At 30.2% G+C, this 22,722-nt stretch overlaps 3 protein-coding genes across 3 annotated transcripts; all 3 read right to left on the minus strand.

Annotated features, from left to right (window-relative positions):
• Positions 1-757: 757 nt before the first annotated feature.
• On the minus strand, positions 758-4,176 carry LOC11429039 (nucleotide exchange factor SIL1). Its single transcript, XM_003601331.4, has 7 exons — positions 3,862-4,176; positions 3,684-3,775; positions 3,438-3,588; positions 2,422-2,549; positions 2,060-2,218; positions 1,764-1,949; positions 758-1,246 (listed from the first exon to the last, which is right to left on the minus strand). The coding sequence occupies exons 1-7, from the start codon at positions 4,067-4,069 to the stop codon at positions 1,034-1,036; spliced, it is 1,137 nt and encodes a 378-aa protein (XP_003601379.1). The 5' UTR covers positions 4,070-4,176; the 3' UTR covers positions 758-1,033.
• A 1,067-nt stretch (positions 4,177-5,243) lies between these two features.
• LOC11432698 (metal tolerance protein 10) lies at positions 5,244-8,009 on the minus strand. The gene is made up of 6 exons (XM_003601332.4): positions 7,770-8,009; positions 7,560-7,672; positions 7,218-7,463; positions 7,042-7,122; positions 6,550-6,780; positions 5,244-5,823 (listed from the first exon to the last, which is right to left on the minus strand). The coding sequence occupies exons 1-6, from the start codon at positions 7,951-7,953 to the stop codon at positions 5,473-5,475; spliced, it is 1,206 nt and encodes a 401-aa protein (XP_003601380.1). The 5' UTR covers positions 7,954-8,009; the 3' UTR covers positions 5,244-5,472.
• Positions 8,010-14,136: 6,127 nt separating this feature from the next.
• On the minus strand, positions 14,137-15,547 carry LOC11429040 (homeobox-leucine zipper protein ATHB-5). The gene is made up of 3 exons (XM_003601333.4): positions 15,117-15,547; positions 14,647-15,026; positions 14,137-14,550 (listed from the first exon to the last, which is right to left on the minus strand). Exons 1-3 carry the CDS (start codon positions 15,175-15,177, stop codon positions 14,224-14,226), a joined length of 768 nt encoding a protein of 255 aa, XP_003601381.1. The 5' UTR covers positions 15,178-15,547; the 3' UTR covers positions 14,137-14,223.
• Positions 15,548-22,722: the final 7,175 nt, after the last annotated feature.

The following is a 22,722-nucleotide window of genomic DNA, read 5'->3' on the forward strand; positions in this document are numbered from 1 at the left end:
GGATTGGATTTTTTTTTTTTTTTTTTAGGAAATTTGGATTGAGTTTTTGTTTTGGTTGACTTGCTAAGTCTATAGAGTCCATTTTACTCTAATGAGGATATATTTGTCATTTTCAAATGTGTTATGTGGTCTGATTTTTTTTATCCATTGTTTTGAGTGTTATGTGGTCTGATTTGTCCGCTTAAAAATAATTCTTCAAATCAAACAATTAAACTCGAGTGATTTATTGATTTCATTAATGATGAATTGTTCAAGAGAATCTGAATTCAATTCATGTGTGGAATAAATTTTTTATTAGACTTTATTTATCTCTCGACCGAACTTCAGATTACCAAGACCATTTTCTCCTGAGAATCGAAGAATTAACATATAAAAAAAATCCCTCAACTTTAAATGTGTTTTGTGAAAGATCGGACATCCACACAAAATCAACGTAAACTTTTGTTCATAGATTGAGTCTCATCCCTGTGATAACATCCTTTAATGTATTCATCAATTGCAGATTAAAGATTGAAATATTCTCATATCTCGTTCTTTCAGAGAAGGAAACATGGTTCTCATATCTCAACCTTTCAGAGATGGAAACATGGTTCTTGATTGCATTGTTTATCGCTGTTTTGGCTAGACTGCGTTAGCATACATTTTTTTAGGTTGTGTTTTAATTTAATGGTATTTGCCTTTTGGTTTTGCTTTAAGCATATATGTTAATGTTGAAGAAAAAAAGCAAAAGGAGAGCTCAAATAAAAATATAGTAATATTTTAAAAGATCAAATACATTTAACCCAAATAAAAAACAATTAAATCTAGCGTCAAAATATCATTTAAATCAGAAATCACCAAAAAGAAAAATAGACTGTATTAACTGTACAACTATAAAATTAATTGGTATTAATACCCCAAATGTTGGTTCTCAAATGTCAATAACACCATCAAAATTGTGAGAAACGTATCCTATAAAATCTAGATGATGATACAGGGTCAACACCGTAATCTAAGACACCATAATCTAAGGATGTCAACTCCTGATCACATATCACTGGTTTTCCAGCTTTCTATGGTAAATGCTTTCCACTTCAATACGAACATTTTCCACGTCCATTACATAGTCTCTCTGATCCTCATCCGCCATCAAATCATGCAACAATTCTTTCGTTCTATTAAGTGCATCACCTAAAGCACACAAGTCCCTAAAAACTCGAGCTTTAGTGGTCCTTAGTTGCAAGAGACTCTTAATCGCGACAAGTGCCTGTTTAATACATGCAAGAAGTCAAACCAAAAGCTCAACACAAAAGGGAACAATTGTTTGTACAAAAAAGAACTACAGAAGTATGCACTACACAAATTGAAATTTGAAATAAAGAACAGCTTTAAATAGATGGTTCAAACCAATCCCTCACTTCCATTCTACTGATCATACTCCCTTGATAATAAAGTAAATCATAACATTTTTTCTCTCGTTTCCACAAGTACATTTACCATTTCACACAAATTCAACAAGTCATAGGCACATTGAGATTTTGAGGGCATAGATTGAAATACAGAAATGAGGGTATAGAAAAATCTAAATTAGATCAATTATAAGAATAAGAAACACACATTAGAAGAACAATCTTATGGAAAGGGTACAGTTCAAAATGTTGTTTTTCTAGGGAGAGTTGATGATGGTATGACATTTGCATCACACAGATAAGGTTATAAGTAAGACAACAGAACAGGTCTTTTACAATGCTTTAAAAATAACATTAGATGTAATGCTAAATCACCTTTTCCTGGAGATCAAGGTCGGTTGAAGCAGTTAAATCAACCACAGACTTCAACAGATCCTGGTTGTTGAAAAATGGTGGTTCATCTTTATTAACATTTTCTAATTGATAATCTGCTAAATCAGTCAACAGAAGCACGGCCTTCCTCCGAAGTTTGATATCAATACTTGCATTCCTCAAAATATCCTAAAAAATTCAAAGTGTCAATGACTAATGCTGAATGAAAAGTAGATTGTTTTAAAAAATAAATAAATGACATCAGTGCTTATGATAATATTAAAACTTAGATAGGTCACCTGAAGCATCAAACCTCCACCTTCAGCATAGAACAATTCCTGATTGGCTAAATTATTCCGAGTCAAAGCTGAAACAGCATATAATGCTTTAATGCCTTCTTCTATGGAACTAGATTTTACCATAGCTATCAGCCTTGAGAGTACACCGAGTTCCAAGACCTGGAATAGTCAAAATTTGACAGCATTGCTATATTTTTTAGCTTTAATCAATGATCAATAACTTTTGTTACAAAACAACCGCTTACTAAGAATTATATCAAGAAAGAGTGCAAAGGAATCAAACGAACAAATTTACTTCAACGAAGAGTGTCAGTTAACAACAACTTGCTAAAATTTGATAAATCATGAATGTAACACCATACCTGTTGCTGAAAAGTTGGATTGTTCTGACTAGCTTTTCCAAGAACCCATGCAGCAGTCGCTCTAATACCCGAATCATAATGTTTAAGTTCTTGTGTAACCGCATGAAGCCCACCAAGTTTGTTTAAATCTGACAGACATTAGAATCTAGCATTAGGAATACACTTTTAAACAGGAAATAAAAAATTCTACAAATCAAAACAAAAGCAAATGAATATTATGAACAAATGACGGAACCACTTCTACCGAATAAAAAGAACTTCACATGGGAAAGTGATAATTAAGATTAATAACATATGTTTAGATATGTTATTGTAAACTGTAATTCAACTGAGAGAAGCCAACAACATTGGGATCTACCACTCTTGTTCTGTTTTGTGTTAAGGTGTGTTTGGGAGCCAAGTCTATATTTGAATACATATTTGATATTTAAAAAAAATAAAAAATCGAAAGAACAACATGATAACACAATACTTCAATCAGACTTAATTAATTTTTAAAAACATTTTACTGTAATGTTCTTAATTTAAAAAAGAAAAATAAGTCGTCTCCTCTAAAACCCTCCATCCAAACATAGCCTTAAAAGTATTTAAGATCTGATATTGATTTCAATCTTCAACTAACATATGTCAAAGAGGAAGACATTTCAACAAGACTGTTCTAGTGAAAACAATCATTGAAAGATTTCAAAAGCATCATTTATATAAAAAAACAGATTTTGAGAGTTCAAAATCATAAAGCATCAATCTAGAAATAGCTAACAGTGAAAGTTCAAGTGCAATGCATACAAGAAGTCTCGCCTAAGTTGTTCGGTCAGTGAGCTAAGGGGGGACACTGAAGGAGGTCCTCGGTACGATCCTGAAAACTATCATAACCACTAACCTTACTAACATTTGCCTATAAAAATAAGTCTTTTACGAAATAATAAAACAAAAGTCTATATTAAACGAAAACAATCATAACCCAAGTGAATAAACATTATAGTATAGATATAAAACATGAATAGAAATGTAGTTACCATTTGCATTATCTAATGGTTCAACAAGCTCAAGAAGCTCCAACAAAGCTCTGTATCTATCTTCCAAAGAAGTAGACGCATTGTTCAAGTCTTTTATAGCAATTTTCATCAATTCAGCATCAGATAACATTTTTGTTTTCTCCATTATTTCCTGATTAACAACCACAAACAATGCACCAAAATTACATAAATAAATAAATAAATAAATAAGAAATATAAATCACACACATAGAAAACTTGAATTACTTTGATTTCTAATTGACGCTTCTGAAGTTCACTCGGTGATAACTTTTGATGAGATTGTGCTGATTCCTTCAACTTTTCAGGATCAGAATGACCTAAAACAAAAACAAAAACAAAAATCAATAAAAAGAAATAGAGAATAAAAAATAAAACAGCATGTTAATTAATAAACTATACATACTTATTGCCCAGTGTAACATGCTATCCATTGAAGGAAACCCGCCGTCGGAGTCGGAAAGAGCGGCATCCGGCGGGAGTAGATCGGATTCGTCGACGGCAGTTGACAATAATGGCTGACGGGAGGTGAGGTTGTTATCTGTTTCAGCGACGGCAGCGACCGCGGTAGCTGCCGTGAAGAGTATGAGAGCGAGTAAGAGTGTTCGCTTCATTTAATTAATTTGATTAGTTATTATAGAAAACGAAGATACAAGCAAGAAACTTCGTCGTCGTCTTTGTTCTTCACCAGCTTCCATGCCACCCACCTATAAATAAGTGAAAGCACTTCTTCGTGTATTTTCCGAAGACACGTCATATAAATCAATTCGCGCCGTTGATTTCAGATCCAACGCTCTTCAAATTTTGGGATGACTCTCATCATCGTCATACTATCATTTTCTTTTTTTGATACACTCACTTTTTAAATTAATAATTAAATTAGTTGTTTTTGAAGAAAATTATCTTCTTACATATTAAAGTTAACACAGAAGCATATTTTAGTCCTAATTTTAACCTAAAACTATTGCATAAATTTACTATTTTAACCCTGCTAAATTTCTTTGTTTAACCTTATTGAATTTCCCCCTTCTCAATTTCTCGATACATCTTCTTATATATTAAAGTTAACACAGAAGCATATTTTGAATTTTTATCAATCATAATTGAGAATATTGATTATTTTTTTACGATAATATGTAAAAAAAATTACTATGAATCTTATAAACAATGAAATGATATTTTTTCTTACAAATTGATGTTCTATAAAATATAAATATTGACAAATAGATATTTATTACATAAAAAATAATTGTTAATTTATAAAATTATGAAGCAAAAGTATCGGTACACCTCACTTTGTGAGTGTACCGTAGAAGTTCCCTCCTAAAAAAGGGAAAACAAATCGTTTTTTAGAGGAAAAGGGAAAAAAATATCATACTATTAGTACTAATCCACTCCTTAGGATGAGATAAACAACTCCACCACCCTAATTTTAGTTTAAATTTAAACTTTATCAAATCTTTTTATGTTTGTCTGTGTGCAGTGTGACAAACATCACTCTAAACTCACATACACAAAGTTAAAATATCAATTTTAAACTTAGAATATAAGAGAGGATAATCAGTTTAACAATGCTGGTATTATCGATTGTACTACATCTCTCAAATAATTGATAAATTAGTAAAATGAACTTATCCCTAATTTATTTTTTTATTGATGACTTTGATAACGTTTTAGTATGATATTTAGTTTGAATACAACTCTAAAATAAAATAACATTAAAACTTGTAAGTAAGAGTTTTGTCGTCAATTACGGTTTTATACAATTTGAAAAATTACTTTCAATAGTTCAGCTTAGAGAATATTCAATTTATATGAGAACAAAAGAAATACAATATGCATTGCTGATCAAAATTATCAGTTTACTCTCAAGTCATAAACATTACAAAATTTTACTACAACAAAATGAATATACTAATCAAAATTATCAAATCCGTCACCACCCTTTTAAAAGAAAATCAAATCAATTCCATCACTAATCACACTTTGAAATCTTAAACAATATTGAGTAACTTCTCTATGCCACCTTGAGCTGCTTGTGTTCAAGCTTATGAGTAGTATTCAAATCAACATGAACAAATGCTCTTTCAATTTCAGGTAATTTTTCAAGCTTATCTTGAAGTGTCTCACCAATGTCATGTGCTTGAATAAGTGACATTTCTTCCGATACAACTATGTCTACCTCAACAAAATAATTGGTCCCAAATGTGTAGGCTCTCAATGTATCAATGTGTTTGATCTCCTTGTCATGGTTCCAACAAAGGTATGTTATCTTTGCAAGGTACTCCGGTGGAGCTGTTTTTCCAATCAATGACCATACATTCTCCATCACCGTTTTTGCCCAGTTGCTGATTGTATATACAGCTATCTGCACCATTGATGACTTGATGTTATTATGAACAAGCTCGGACTATATAGTAGTACTAGTATATGTTTTATCATCAAATAAGAATATGTGTGTACATTTCATAAAATGGATAAGCAAATTGGTCCTCGAAATTGTATTTAGCTGTCAAAATAATCTCTGATTTTTGTGAATTGGTAAATATACATCCCTAAAACTGAAAAGTGTCAATCAAAATAGTTTCTCTAACTTTTATTATTAAGGACTATGACATGCTGAAAATATGGTCCTACGTTGATCCCACATCAATGACACAAAATCATGAACTAATTTGCCTATGTAATTTATGTCTCTCGAAACGAATTTGTTGGTAATTAGTCAATGCATGATTGCAATCACCGATAAATTAGTCCCTATAAGTTGGTCTAAATTTCGTAGTGAGATTAGTCATTGGCGAGCTGGCATTGATGTGTGATCAATGTGTAATGTGACATGTTCAATTATATGTCATAGCCTATAATGTTGGAAGTTAATAGAGAGCTCATTTTGAATGACATTTGAAATTCCGAGAACCAATTCAAACATCAAAAACCTACTATGACTATGTTGCTGAAATATGATGAACTTGATTTAATTTTGTCTTTGCAGTATTAGTTGTGAAGTAGGAAGAAATAAAAGCAACTAAACTAAGATATGCCATTTTTTTTATGGTGAAAAAAGTTGAATGTGTATATGAACTGAAGAACCTACCAAGATAGCCCCAAGAGGGTCAAGCCACCAATAGAATTTGATGGCTAGCACTGCCGTGGCTAGACCAATCGAGTTTGTAATGACATCAAAGAAATGGTCTTGAGCATAGGCTCTAACTATTTCATTTTTGAACCTGCGACAGTATGTCATCAGCCCAATTTTTACAACTGTGGCTGTCACCATAATTCCTATCATCCACTTTTCTTTCACAGGATCCCTATCAGGTTGAGCCTGTAAAAAAATAAATTTGAAATAGGTAAATCTTGAGTAGTGTCTTTGCATTAATACACTTGAGTTTATAGAATCTATTAGACAGTGGTATTTAACTAGGATTCAGATTCTCTCCCACGATGCAGCGGTGCAACAATTTCTTTTTCATGTTAAAAAGGACTACCACGTGAAGTGGTATGTTGTCCTAGTTAAAAAAATATCGCAGCGTTGCATCATGGAAGTGGATACGAATCCATTTAGATATACTTTTTACTTTTCTACCTTTACAATGATTTCCCTCATTGATTCAAATAGTATTTGCAATCCAAGAGTTGCCATGACAGAAGCAAATACAACTATCCCCTGTAAATATATGTACTGTGTGAGAAATGAAGTAACATAAAAATTAATATTATGAAAATTGGCTTAGGTGTGTTCTAAGAGAAGGAAGCTTTTACCACAGGTTGCATACGGTTCTTGCCAATAGGGTATTGATCATAGTTTGGTTTACTCATAGTATGAGAAGTGAACCAAAGTATAAATCCAGACAAGAGATCCAAGAGTGAGTCCAAAGTTGATGCAATCACAGCCAAAGATCTACTTTGAATTGAAGCATAAACTTTTGCTACAAATAGCACCATGTTCCCTATGTTAGATAAATAAATTGCCACCTTCTCATTCCTTTCAAGTTGCTTCATCTCATCCTGAAAATAAAAAGGTTCCATTTAGGCCATTTTAACAAACCAATTGTTCATAAGAAGAAAAATAAAATAATGAATGAACTCATAAATTTTTATAACCTCTGTTAAATTTCCAGGTAATGTGCCCAAATCAATATATGAGTCCACTTCTTGGTACCCTTTAAGAAGAATTTCCTGCCTCTTATAATATTTAGCAAGTTTCCTTTGTCTCTCTGAAAGATTGAAATACAAAATTCATTTTAGAAACATCAAATACAAAATGCATACATATATGAAAATGTTAACAAAAAGGGTTGTTCATTTAAGTACTGATTGTTCTTAAGAATAATCCAAAGCCAAAATGAGACTCCATTTGCCTTTCCGGTATGCGATGTTCATCCATATTGATCCTCCATGAAGGTTGCCTAGCCATAGACACATTCTCAGAAGCTATGTTTGGGGAAAGAAGCTCAGTCCTATAATCTTTGGAATCAGTTCTAAGTTGATCAGTCATCTTTGAACTGTTTATGTTCTAATCTAATAATTTTTATGTACTTTAGTCTTTATATATAAAAATTTGAAGCAACATAAGCATGCGGTTATTACTTACTATTGTAGTAAGTATGGTCCATATTGTACGGAATATTATTATAACAAGGGAAAGCATGGAGAATGCTTGATTTAGAGTTGTGGTTTGAACCATCAATATTTTTGGGAGGTCTTATATCATGCCTCTAAATAAGTTGACTTTGTGAGTTGAAGTAGTTTTTATATGAATATGAATGGAATATTTACTTGGGAGTACCTTAAGTGTTCACATATTAACTTTCAATTTTTAAAAATACTTTTGGGAAAATTCAACTGCTACTTAAATGGCATATAAAAAACATTAGGAATAGGTGACGACAGTGTCACGACCAAGATCATGGTGAACTCAAGAAATATATTTAGAAATTTATAACTTTTGATGTCATCATCAAATTTTATTCGAATAGAAAGAAAAACATATTGGGATAAAGGAATGATGAATAAAAGTTAAGGTGTAGAAAACTTGATTTAAACAGAATCGATGAGAGGTGTGTGATTGTGTGTATAGTTTTTATTGGAAGAGGGTGTGTGCGTAGTTATTTAGTAGATGATTTCTCAACGAATCAACAAACGTATATTTACTGTGCTATTTGGGCCAGTCTCAGCATGTTGCCTCGGCCCTTTTGGCTCCCAGACATCCCTAAAATACTGAAATACCCCAACAACAAGGGTTGAACTTGAACACCAATTTATACATAGAACCTATTTTATTTTTCTTCAATATACATATATTCATTCAGTTATTCAATTCATTTATAAAAGAAACAAAATAAAATCGAAAGCATTCATTCATAGCATAAAGTCATTCAGTTACATCTAACAAAAGAAAGCGATTAAAACCAAAACTATTCAATTATTTTCAACTAAAATACCAAAAACAAGTAAACATAGAACTATCCTTAAAAAAAAATAAACATAGAACTAATGTACCCTTATCATTTGTTGCATATTCCTTCTAGATATTTGATATGTGGTGGTCAGCGCATCTCATCATGCATCCGCCTCATGAGATTATAGAAGTATTCGACTGAGTTACCATCAGGCAACCCCTCATCCTTCATGTCGAAGGTATGATACACAGTGTGTTAGAACAATCTCTGGCATGATCCTCCTCAATAATGACATCTTCATTATCCAGTATAAAGGGCGATGCTTGAACCCCCTCCACAAATGGGATTAACAACGGATGAAAAAGCCTAAAGGACCATGTCACGTACCCCCTATGCATATTGCCATGAATCTGCTACCACCAGACCCCACTGAGTCTGTGGTATGATGTGAATTATAAAGTCATATAAAACATGTACTATCTGGGTTGAACCACAAGGAGACACCAATGACTGAGTTGAACCACGAGGAGACACAGATGACAGATGTATGAGAATGTCCTAAACATGGTTGTAGTGCCTCTTCACCCACTCCTGCAAGTGTTACAGATGAAGTATTATGCACTTTTTTGTTATAAAGAAAATAGTTTTCAGAGACAAATTTTGACGCTTAGATCATAAATTTATTATTTTTTTAGTTTTGTATTAGTTTATTTGTCTCTTTGAGTGTTATTCGCTCACCTCACCATCAATGTTCATATACAACGGTATACAATAATGTCAAAATTTACATCTCTAAATAGTAATGAGAGAGAATTTCATTAGATTGGATCTTCACATTCAAATAAAAACAATTGCACAAGTGAAATTTAACACCCTTGAACAAATCTTAACATTATAACTTTATGAGTAATGTTGGCGACACTTACTTTTTAAATAAAAAAAACAACAACTATCACTTTCAAATACCTTTTTTATCACCTACTTTTTTATTTGATAAAATAAATGTATGTTACATCACGTTGTATGATCTTATTTCAAAAATAAGTGTCGGAAATAATGTTCAAAAGAGAATGTTGTTAATATTATTTTAACTTTAACTATTCTATCTCATTTAAAACTTGGGTCTTATTAACCAATATCTCTAAAATATTAGTTAAAAAATTCATAAATATAATTTTCATCTTAAAAATATAAATCGTTAATTTTGTTCGAATAATAATTACACTACTATTTATAAAAGGGAAATGTTAACTTGTGCCTTAAGGCACAAGTTAAATAGCTAAAAATAGAATAATTTTTTTAAAAATTGTGTATTCAACATCATAAAAGTATAAATATTTATACTTTCAATACAAAATTAATTGTTTATTTTCTTTTATAGTTCTTTATCTTGTGCCATTATGGCAGAAGTTAACAAAACTTTTTATAAAAACATTTTCTTGTTTTAGTGACTAAATAACCTGTTTAACAGAGTAACACACAACTCCTACGATTTTTTTGAGGGAAATCACCTTCTACTTTTCAATTGGAGGGTAGGATGGAAAGAGTCAAAGATGGCAGAAAGAAAGGGTCCTACTTTCTGACAAAACCTAGACTTGAGAGAATAGGTATGGGGCCTTAGGCTAGCTATCTAGCTTTATAGACTGACACACCACTAACATTAACAAAAGTTCGAAAGTGACCTCTGCTCAAATTACTACCTCCTCCATCATCTTGTTTTCTTTTCTTTTTTCAACTCCTCCTACTTACCACTACTCTGCTTTGCCCTACCCAAAATTATCCAACTTATCTCATCTTCTGCTGCTTCATTACTTCTTCTTTTGCTTCTCGTAGCTAGACAATTATTTATTGTTCCAAAAATGTAACTTATCGGATATTATCAGCCTTATTATAATGACCATAAGCTTTCGTGTGATAAGCTAGGAAATTCACTTATATTCAATCATGCATATTTACATGCCAATAAAATATGACTTTAAGTGGTGGTTTACGGTCCAAAACAATTTTGCACACACAACCAATCAAAATATTCTAAATTGCCACATTAATTAATGATTTTAATTATGTGGACAAAACGTGACAATTCATATGTTTTAATGAATTGTGTGCCAAATTATTTTGAAATGTCAATCCACCACGATTAAACCTATGAACTATAAATGTTGATTGCGTTACTTCATATTTTCATTTATATCTAGCTTGAGGGTTTAGAAAGGATCATGAAGTTTCGAATTTTCGCAGTTATAGTTTATATATTATTAAAAAAAAACTAGTTAGGTACGAATTTAATCTGTTTAAAAATGTGGGTAACTCATCCATAGATATGTATTGTAAAATATGCATAGTCGATTAAAATAGTTATAAAATTCTATGGTATGTGGTTCATATACGTGTGGCAGCCCCTTCCCCTTATTTAAAATATTTATTTTATTAATCCTTTGACAATAAACACGTTAATATTAGTTTTTTAAATATATTTACATATTTTAAAATTCTACTGAAATTAACTTGGAAAAATTGGTTAGCATAAAAAAAACTTTGTAAAATTGGTTAATTTTTTCTAATCATTGTGCTACTTTTATTTTATTTTTTTACAAACATTATGCTACTTTTATAGAATCGGTATTAATTTATAGGGTTTTACGATAAGATACTCCCTCCGTTTTAAAATGCATGTTCAATTTTTGCAATGCGCACTATTCATTTGACTTACTTTGACCATATTTTTCAATTAATGTATAAATACAAATATTAGCATGTAAGATGTTGTTTGATTTGTCTCGACAAATATTTTTAAAATATTATATTTTTATAATTTTTTACTTTAAATAATTAAAGATTTTAACGGTCAAAATTGTGCATTGGCATGTGTGAAGTGATTGACTTGGACATATATTTTGAAACGGAGGGAGTGCCCTTTATGAATGTGTTTTTTAGCAAGTTATCTTATAGGCGTTTGCTAAAAGACACCAATTAATTTTTATGAAGGTGTCTTTTAGCAAGTTATAACTAAAAAGTTGATAATCAAGTGTGGATTGTTAAAAAACACATTCATTTTTAGCAAAATCCTAGTAATTTACTATAGATGAATATCTTTCAAATCAATTCTATAACTAAAATTGATTATAAAACGGTTTTGTTAATCCAAAAAAAAAAATTTGATTATAAAACACATATATCTTTAAAAGAGATTCTCAAAATATCAGCATAGTTAAGAATAAATAAATAAATAAACAGGGAAGGTGTCTTTTATATTTTAGTTAGAGATACATTGAATGAATACATATGTATTAGATATAAAACGTGTGTTATGAACAGAACAGGATGATGCAAGATGTGAGGTGCAAGTGCAAACTGCAAAAGCATGTGGGAAAATGAAGATAATGAGGTGAAATGAAATTTGTTTTGATAAAGCTGCGGTTGATTTCACCAACCACATGCATGAGCATGACATTGAGAAAAAAGAATATGAACCACTGCCACCACAGAAGAACCTGTACTTTCTAATGTTCATTCATTCATAGAAATAGAATAGAGCTAGACTGTTAAAGTCAGTTTTTTCCTTCTCAAAATGTCTCCCATTTTGTTTGCGGTTGTTGATTCTGTTACTTTTCGTACCAACCTTGTTATCACGAAAGTGAAAAACGTGTTATCTTTTATCTGTAGTGAAAGAATCACACAAATCACAAGCATAATGCACTTTTAGGAGCCATTTGAAAAATCATTTCCAACTTTTAATTTGTTGACATTTGTGACCAGAGGTGTTGAAAATAGGTTTGGCTACGCATAACTTTTTAATGTTCAGTTTGTATGTCTACTTGTTTAAGACAATTAAAAAAGCCATTACATAAGACTAATGTGGCTTGAAAGTGGTTCATAGTTCATTATATGAATTTGAAATAAGTTACTAGTGGATTGTTGATAAACAATTTGTAGGCTCTAGCTATATGCATAAACTTTCGTACAAAAAAAAAGTTAGATTCAAAAACTAATATGTTTAAATCATGGGTTGATAATGATAAGTATATACTTTAATAATAATTAGTAAATATAACAACAACAAAAATACATTGTATTATTTTTTTTTTTTTTTTTTTTTGGTCTTAGATGAAGTGGTAATCCATTGAAAATAAACTCACACACAACTGTGAGGTCCCGGGTTCGAACCCGGATCATGACGTCCGGCCTTGCAATTTCGGCATTTGCCAGTTGAGCTATATATTTACCAAATAGGCCAATCAATTCTAGCTAGGAAAAGACAATAGAGAGCCTAAAAATTAAAATATAGGATCCGTCTAACTTGATTTATTTTTGAGTTTATATAAATAAATAAGATTTTATGTCAATTTATAAATTCTCATTAACAAAATTATATCTTTAAAATTTATTTTTTATAAACTACACTGACAAGCTTATGTATAATAGTTTTTTTTTATTGATTTGTATAATTATTTTACATAAACTTAAAAATAAGTCGATCCAAGCTAACACATAATTTTTTTTAACTAAATATTTTTTATAATAACTTTAACCTAAATTATTTAATAAATAATTCTGATGTGATGTAAGTCTAGGACTAAGTATGTGAGATACGATTTGGCCTATTTCTGTTCTTTTTTGTGAGTGGAGTGTGTTCTTCACTCAACTCCTTTTTTCCCCTTATTTTTTTCACTCTTGGCTTATCAGAATGAAAAAGTAATAATAAAAAGCTTATCCCTCTCGATCTAAACGAATATATATTGGACATATATGTGGTCTATATTCACTTTTTTTGGCAGAAAAATAAAATAAGAAAATACATCATAAACTAAAGATCTTAATAAGAAATTATTTATTTTCTTTCAATAAAAAAATAAGAAATTATTTATTGGTAAAATTACACAATTAGTCCCTTAACTTTATTTTAGGTAACACTTTCGTCCTTTATCTTTTTTTTGTCACGATTTAGTCCTTTATGTTATAAAATGACAATATCTTATCATTTTTTATGAGATTTTTTTCAAAGAAATTTGATTTTATATGCGTGTATGATGAAGATTTACGTTTGCTTATGAGTTTGATGATTTTTTTTTTGAGTTTTTGATTATTTTTTTCATAAAGAAGGATAACTATGTTGTTATTTTATAACATAAAGGACTAAATCGTGACAAAAAAAAAGATAAAGGACGAAAGTGTTACCTAAAATAAAGTTAAGGGATTAATTGTGTAATTTTTCCTTATTTATTTCATAAAAAATATTATTTAAATCTTCTATGATTTACCTATTTTTGCAACAAAACTTGCATTCTTCAATGATCATAAAAGATAAATCCTATTTTTGTAACCAAACAAAGTTTCAATTAGATATCATTTATGCTCACTTGGTATTACAAAGTAGGGGATTGATCAACTGAAAAGAAACTGAATAATTCACTATTACTTAAGAAATTCTGCTCCTCCATTCTCATAAATTGATTCTGAAACACATTCTCTTGAGAACCTCTTGAATCATAATAATGAACCAAATTTATCATTGAACTTGGCAAAGAACCATTGAAACACATAGGAGAATCAACATTACTTTCTTCCTTAATTATACCACTTGAATTACTTTCTGAACCTCCTCTTTCTATACCTCTTGAAATTGGACATTCTACTTCTTTCTCTAACTCATTGCTTTCAACTCGTAACAATTTCGCTTTCAACTCTCTTAACTGCAGTTCACACACATAAAAAGACACAAAGATTACACATAACATCATTCACATAAACAAAAAAAAAATATCATGAATAATACATGTATATATTACCTTTCTAGTTAGAGTCTCATTCTCTTGTTGAAGATTAGTATACTCAACCTTAAGAACATCAAAATTGGACTTAAGAACACTATAATCTCTTTCCAATTGTTTGGTTTTCGTTCGTGCTCGACGATTTTGGAACCAAATTGAAACTTGTCTAGGTTGCAAGCCTAAATCTTCAGCTAACTTCACTTTTCTCTCTGGCTCTAGCTTGTTGTCCAATTCAAAACTCTTTTCTAAAGCTTTTACTTGATCATAACCAAGTCTTCTTTTCTTCTCCAACATTGGACTACCATCTTCATAGCTATCTTCTTGCTCCAATCTATCTAACATTGCTTGAAATTCTTCACTGTAACCTTTTGCCTCATTCCTTTGATCCACATCTACCTCTGCATTTGCAAAGAATGAAACCACAAATATACACACAAAAGAAAATTAAAAAGGGTATATGAAGAATGAAACTTATACATAATACATACCTTTGGATTGGTACATGGAAAGCAAAGAAGCCATAGTTTCTGAGTTATTGAACCTCTTCATTATGTGACCAAAACAGATCCTCCCTTGTAGAACACTACTAAGTTGGGATAATATAGATGAGCATATAATATAAAAATATTGCTTGATCTTATGCTGTTGGTGGTTACAAGACCTCAACCACACACACAATTACTACTATTTTTATATTCTAATGTTTTTCCATAGGGTGAATTCTTATAATAATAATTCATATGGAACAAATCATAACAAAAGGTGAATCCAGCTAGTCAAGTTGCATACACAGTTACACTCAGGATAGGACAGGACATATGGTTTATCTATCTAATGATTATCTAATCAAAGAGACACACGATCTAGAGAAACAAACACTGTTTAGTTATTCATATTTAGATGTGTGATGACTCAAACAAGAATGTTGAATGGTAAATTTATAGTGGTCACATAATAATAGTGGGGTCTTCTAGAGGTTGAATTAAAACTGAAATATTAGCCTGCCCTTGTAGGATATTATTTACTCACTTACAAAGTTATGCGAAATTATTTACTTTGTTGGTAAAATATATTATAATAAAGTATAGAGTTTTTCTATTCACACCCTATATATTTTTGGTTACACCCGGTTTTTTTAAAAAGTTTTTGATAATATCAAAATTGTCCTTTAATATAAATTTTCTTAAAATCTTGATTTCATCCATTGTCACTCTAAAATTTCACTCTCTTTCACCCACCAACGATCAAACAATCCCGATGTTCAATTAATCTCTATGGAAGATTAAAGAGTGAATCAAAACATCTTTCATTCATACTCGATTGCATATAAATAAGTGAATTTTTTCTTCTTTTTCAATAACGCTGGTTTCAATTTTCTTCTTCTTGTTCAACTGCACTGTACGACAGTTTCAGGTTTACATTGTTGAGGTTAACTTAAATTCAGCTTAAGTATGTACACTTAAACTCAGTTTACATGACCTACTTAAACTAAGTTTACATGTACATACTTAAATTGAGATTACGTAGAATCATTGAACAATGTTGAACTTTTAGATGTACACTTAAACTCAGTTTACATGACCTACTTAAATCGAGTTTACATGACATACTTAAACTGAGTTGAAGCATGTATACTTAAACTCAGTTTACATGAGCTACTTAAACTAAGTTTACGTGATCTACCTAAACTAAGTTTAAGTATGTACACTTAAACTTAGTTTACATGACCTACTTAAACTAAGTTTACATGTACATACTTAAACTGAGATTACGTAGAATCATTGAACAATATTGTTGAACTTTTAGATGTACACTTAAACTCAGTTTACATGACCTATTTAAACCGAGTTTACATGACCTACTTAAACCGAGTTTAAGTATGTTTGAGTGTACATACTTAAACTCAGTTTAAGTAGATCACGTAAACTTAGTTTAAGTAGCTCATGTAAACTGAGTTTAAGTATACATACTTAAACTGAAGAGGGATTTTAGGGTGTAACCAAGAAAAAAGGAAGAGTCTTTTTTAAAATTAAATTTTATGAAAGGGTAATTTTGTCATTTTAGGGTGCAACCAGGATTAAACATGGTGTAATTAGAAAAACTCTAAAGTATATTTCCTTCAAGAGTATAATAAGAATTTCTTAAAACTTGTTTAATCAAGTATTTAAAAGTATAGAAAATGTTGTCTTCAATGTAAAACTTAGGTGGGGTTTAGTATGGGAAAGGAAAGTTCTTTCCCATGATAAAAAAGTTTAATGACAACCATTGATTTAATATTATTTTATATGGATGGCCCAGATTTATTTTCTGTTAATGGTTTGAAACTTTTTGTTCTCTATTGTGTAAAAAAAAGTTGACCCACCAAACTATTAAAAAATAATTTTGCATTTCAGAAATTGTGTTGGTCACTGTTCTGGCCCAATTGTTTATTTCCAGAACCGTATGTCACAATTAATTGTTAGCTGCCATATTAATTGTTTTAAAGAAGGAAATTAGATTTAAAATCCAATTGTTTATTTCCAGAACCGTATATCACAATTAATAGTGTATTTTTTTTTTTAATTTCGTGGATGTTTGTATTTTTTAAAATAAAATTGTCACTAATAAAAATTACTTGTTTATTATTGTAAGTTAACTTTTATAAAATAAATGACATAATTTTGTAAATATAAATTTTAGGTCTAACTATTCATTGAGATATATTATATTTCAATCAAATTTTTCTTCTTCATAAGATTAGGTCCAGAAGCTTCAAGAAGCACAATCATCAATGGCTGTCACTGAGATATATATTCTCTATTTGTACACAAACAAGTGGCTGCACATAATCACTCCTCAATTGATTTCCGAATGTTGGATTTGATTATCTCATCTGAAACCAATTTTGTGGGATCTGGCTTTACCTTCAATGGTGGGTAGAAGCATTAAAACATCCAAATTCGAATCAATGAATTTGTTGAAGCTTGAAATCATGAATCTCCAGCTTTTGTCATGACAGAGAAAGAGTAAACAAAATTGCATCTGTGATAAAACAACACAAGTGTAGAATCCAAACAAGTTATTATTGATTTGGTTTCTTGGTTTGTTTGAAGCTAAAAGTTGGCTGCTTCCCACTTCAATGCATATGAATTATGTCGAATTTATGGGTGGCAATGATTTAACGGGTTGGCCAGATCGCAGAAATCAAAAGGTTCCACGATGCTGAAGTGTTGTTTTTGAAGGCAGGCAAGGAAAGCAATAACCATGGTGAAACATTTTGTTTTTGAATTGATTCTGCAATAACCTTGGATTTGTCGAAACTCACCTTGTCGCTGGAGAAGATGAAGCGTGGTGGTCTGGTTATAGGCTGTTGGAATGAATGAATGAAGGTCGAAGAAAATAAGGGAAAATAAATGACTTAAAAGCTGAATTTTGTTTGTAAATTAAAATGAGGTTTTGCATTAGTGAAAGAGGGAGGTGTACTAGAAGTTTCTAAAATGATTAAAAAACTAATTTAATTTTTATTTTTTTATTTTTCAGCCAGTTATCAAACTGCCAGCTGTCCTGGGATATGGGTCTTTCCCATAGTGGGAAAGAAGTATCCATTCCCAGGCTAAATGCCATTTATCTTCTTTTTTTCCTGCAAAGTTCAATACTCCTACACATTGTTTTTTTTATCAATCATTTATGTCTAAGTTTTTGTTACTCCCTCCGTTCCTTTGTAAGTGTCACTTATGAAGAAAATTTTTGTTTCTATTTAACTGTCACTTTCAAAGTTCAATGCAACGTTAAATGTTGTTTTACCAATATTATCCTTAGTTATTTTTTGCGGAGAGAGAAATATATGAAATAGGATATTAAATGAATAAGATCATTACAGTAAAAGTATAGCTTATTGTATCAAAAGTATCACTTTTTGATTGTCTTAATTTGTGTAAAATATCAAAATGTGACAATTAAAAAGGAACGGATGTAGTAATCTTTTACGTCTAAGTACAAAGGACTGATTATTTGGATTGTCCTCTTTTTTATTTTTTTGTTGCAAATTATTCTAAATATAAAAAAAGAGAATACGTATTGTTTTAACCAAAAAAGAAAAACAGAGAACGTGTCTAATTATTAGTTAATCCATTGTATATGGCCTTAATCCCACTAATTTATTTTAGTGCTATTACTATAACTAAAAAGTTTAAACTAAAGAATACTTGTCAGGTCAGTTTTGGTAAATTGATCACATTACCTAGTTACGTACGTACCTAGCTATAATCGTTGTTTTCATGTACATAATGAGAAATGTTTGAAAAACATCTTAAATTAATTTCAAAGACAAAATTAATTTTATTCAAAAGCAATCAAACATATTAAAATTTGTTCTATATTTTAAACTCAATTTTGACTCATTGAAAAGTGAAACTAAACATGCACTAAACTTTTAAAACTCAAGAGTTAATAATAGAATAAATAAATTATATCAAGTCATGAATTCAAACTTTGATATGAGAGATGTTACATCTCAAGAATTATACTAAAATGTATACTGATTATTACAATGGATCCTTAAAAAGAGTTTGTATTGAATAAAATATATTCTTTTGCTTTCTTGTATTCAAACTTTAGCTTGCAAACAAATGTGCCTGCTTTTTTTGAAATGACCAGGTTCAAAAGAATTATCTGAAGAATTTATATTGTGTAAAAAGAGATTCTTTCTTTGATTATTTTAAGAGATTCTTCTTCTTTGTACATGTTAAATAGAAATAGAATTTATCTACCCAAAAAAAAAAAATAGAAATAGAATTTGGTATTTGAATATTCTTTCTTCATGGGTAATTTGATGTTTTCTTTTTTTAATTAGTGTAGTCATTAGAAATTCATCATGTAAAATGGATAAAAGTGAAGAAATTGATGTTGGAACCTTGGTCCTTACATATTACAATGTTTCTACAAGCTATGCTCAAGGATTCGACGTCTTATAATATCATAATAATGAGATAATTATTAACCAAAATGTAAACATCATCCGGCTATTTTTGACAATCACGAAAATTTGTAATTAATTTATGGGGGAGAAAGAAACAAAATGCAACATCTTTTCAAGTAAAGATTAGAAGTGATTGCTGCAACAATGAAGGCATATGGAATCTTGATCTGAACGTCATTAACCCCACCAGAATGTGAAAGAAAGCACGTTGCAATTTTCTACTACTAATGTGGTCGTGTTTGTGATTAATTTCCTTGGATAGGAAGAAGAATGGGACCACACTTAGGGTGCAATTAAGAAGGACTTGAACTTTCATCTTATCTCATGTGAAGTTGTTTTCATGTAGTGTTACGGGGATGTGGTAAAGACACTTTTAGTGCATAGGCTTGCTTTATTTGTGCTTTGAAGGTTAATTATCTTGTTTTCTGTCTTGAGAAACCTAGAGATTCTTCTCTATCTAATCATGTACTCCATGATCATTAACCATCTTGAAATCATATTAAATCATTTGAGTTGCTTTCTTAAGGCCTCAAAATTCACAAAAGCTTTTTAAAACATTCAAGTGTTGGTAAATATCAAACATACACCAAAAGAAAAAGTTTCTTTCTTTTAGTGATTTCTTTTCAAAGGATTTCAATATGCTTTTTTAGATATGGTGTTTTAAGGGCTTTGATTATGAGTTTTAATCTGAGGTTGATCTTGAATGACGAAGAGAGTTAATGGAAGCGCATTGGAGAACGACGATGGATCCTTTATAGTTGGAAATTACTTGCAAACACTCAAACGCTTAAAACAATAATTGGTTAATGTTAGTGATTCAAGTTTTATAATAGAATGTGTATCTTTCATCTGATGCTTGTTTTATAGTAAGGGTTTTATAAGAGAAGAGTCAAAAACTTGTTGAGGTCGTCGAAAGATTTGCGTCGATGGATATTGTGAAATGGGTTTGGATGTCATCCCAAAAGATAACTCAAATGATGAGGTGCTCAAACATATTTATACATTCAACAGTCCAAAAATCATAGCAATGTTGGACTGGAAACAAACTACAGACAACTTTAACAGATATCACCCTATGATCTACATCATACAATGATTGATTGTTGAGGGATAAAACAGGTGTGCTGACAATGCAACATAACACATACCCTCACAGTAGAGTCCATTTGAGATGGACATTGACCCAACTCGAAACAAGTTTGACAACTATATATCTTTAAATTCGTGGTTGGATATGACTCAATCATATAAAACAAGTTTGTGAGGTAAGAGATGTTTCTGCTTATAAACTCATTTTTATATATTATCCTATTAAATCTTGAACCACCAAATTATAATGTTTTCTAAAAAATTGTATACTTGAATATTTGTAGAGTTTTAAAGAATATACGTTGGAGAATGATTTGAAAATACAACTGTTGATTGCTCATCATCACAACCAGCATGACGTGTTTGATAAATTTGAAAGTATATTTAGCGACGTTGAAACCTTTATGTTTTTAACGATGTTAAATGATGTACTATATCAATTAAACTTATACTAACAAATCTATTTTAAAACATAAATTAAACACATAATTTCTACCATGTCAATCAAATGCTTTTTCAAAAGAAAATAAACAATGACACACAATTATAGACCAAGAAAAATTGACATGAGAATCATTCGATGCTCATCAACCATATCTTCACCCTCCTTCAAAAAAAAAAAAAAACCATATCTTCACCCATCACCATATGCATTGTTGATTATAACGATACATTAGTCACCATGGAATTATAAGAAACATCTAAAATTCAAATAAAGAGAACCAAAATCTCTACTCCCTCTCAGATATCTTATCTCTAGTGCGGTTGTTTTACTATGACACGACTGTTTTATTTTTTATTTTTTTCTATATATATTTGGAAACCTACAACCACTACCACCTCTATGTATATTTTCTGGAATATATGCAATAAGTGGAGGTAAAATAGGAAAGAAAATAAGTTAGTTTATGTTTTGTTTTTATTAATAGTTATTATAGATATAATGTATATATTTTTGTTTCGTGTATGTTTGTTCCAACGAAAGTAATCTTACTGTTAACATGACTTACACTAAATATCTCTTCACTGAACTTCAACGTTACTTGTTATGTTGTGGGAGTTTAGTTTCTTCCGTTAAATTCAACCCTCATTTAGTAACTTAAATATGATTTTTTTATATAAGCTGTGTTTGGTAACATAAAAAAACTAGCTTATAGTTTGTTGGATTAACTTATAAGCTCGTTAGATAAAAATGTGGCGTATTTGGTAACAAGCTTTTTTCATGAGCTTATAGCGTTTTTTGAAAAGCTATTTCAAGTAGTTTTTTAGCTTATAGCTGGTAGCTTTTTATATTTTCTTTCAACTTTAACCCTATTAATTTAAATTAATTATTTTTTTAATTAAACAACTACTCATATTCATCTTTATAACCGTCCCATTTTTTCCTTAAAAAAAATGTCACGTTTTTTTTTTAAGGAGCACTTTATATATATATATATATATATATATATATATGTATGTATGTATGTATGTATATGTAATATGTATTTTTTCAAGGAAATGCTTTATATTTTGTTTTAACTAATCTGCCCACCCCACAAAAAATAACTAGTCTATTTTTTTTAAAGGAAAAAATAATTAGTCTATTGTATGTTGTAAAATTTTATATATTTTAGCTCATATTTTGTTTCCATCTTTCTCTTATTTTTGGGATTCATAAAGCAGAGATCAAAATTGTCAGTTAATTTTTTTTTTACGATTAAAGGTCGGAGAACTTTTTTATGGAGACTAAGACCAAAAGTTTGAATATTTATAGGAACCAAGAACATATTTAACTATAATTAAAAATATTAAAAAATAAATACATTACAAAAAAATGTGTGTGTCTATATGTATATTAAAAAAAAAAAACATGTCCTTTTATGTCATTTTATACTTATCAGCCACTTCAACAGCTAATTTTACCAAACACATTATTTTTAATAAGCAAGCTTTTCAGCTATAAGCTATCAACTATCAGTCATCAGCTATCAGCTAGATTATCAGCTATCAGCTATCTTATAGCTTATTTTACCAAAGAGAGCCAACAATTTTATTTAATTTTAAAA

The sequence above is a fragment of the Medicago truncatula genome, chromosome 3 (assembly GCF_003473485.1).
Source record: "Medicago truncatula cultivar Jemalong A17 chromosome 3, MtrunA17r5.0-ANR, whole genome shotgun sequence".
In the NCBI taxonomy this organism is placed as follows: domain Eukaryota; kingdom Viridiplantae; phylum Streptophyta; class Magnoliopsida; order Fabales; family Fabaceae; genus Medicago; species Medicago truncatula.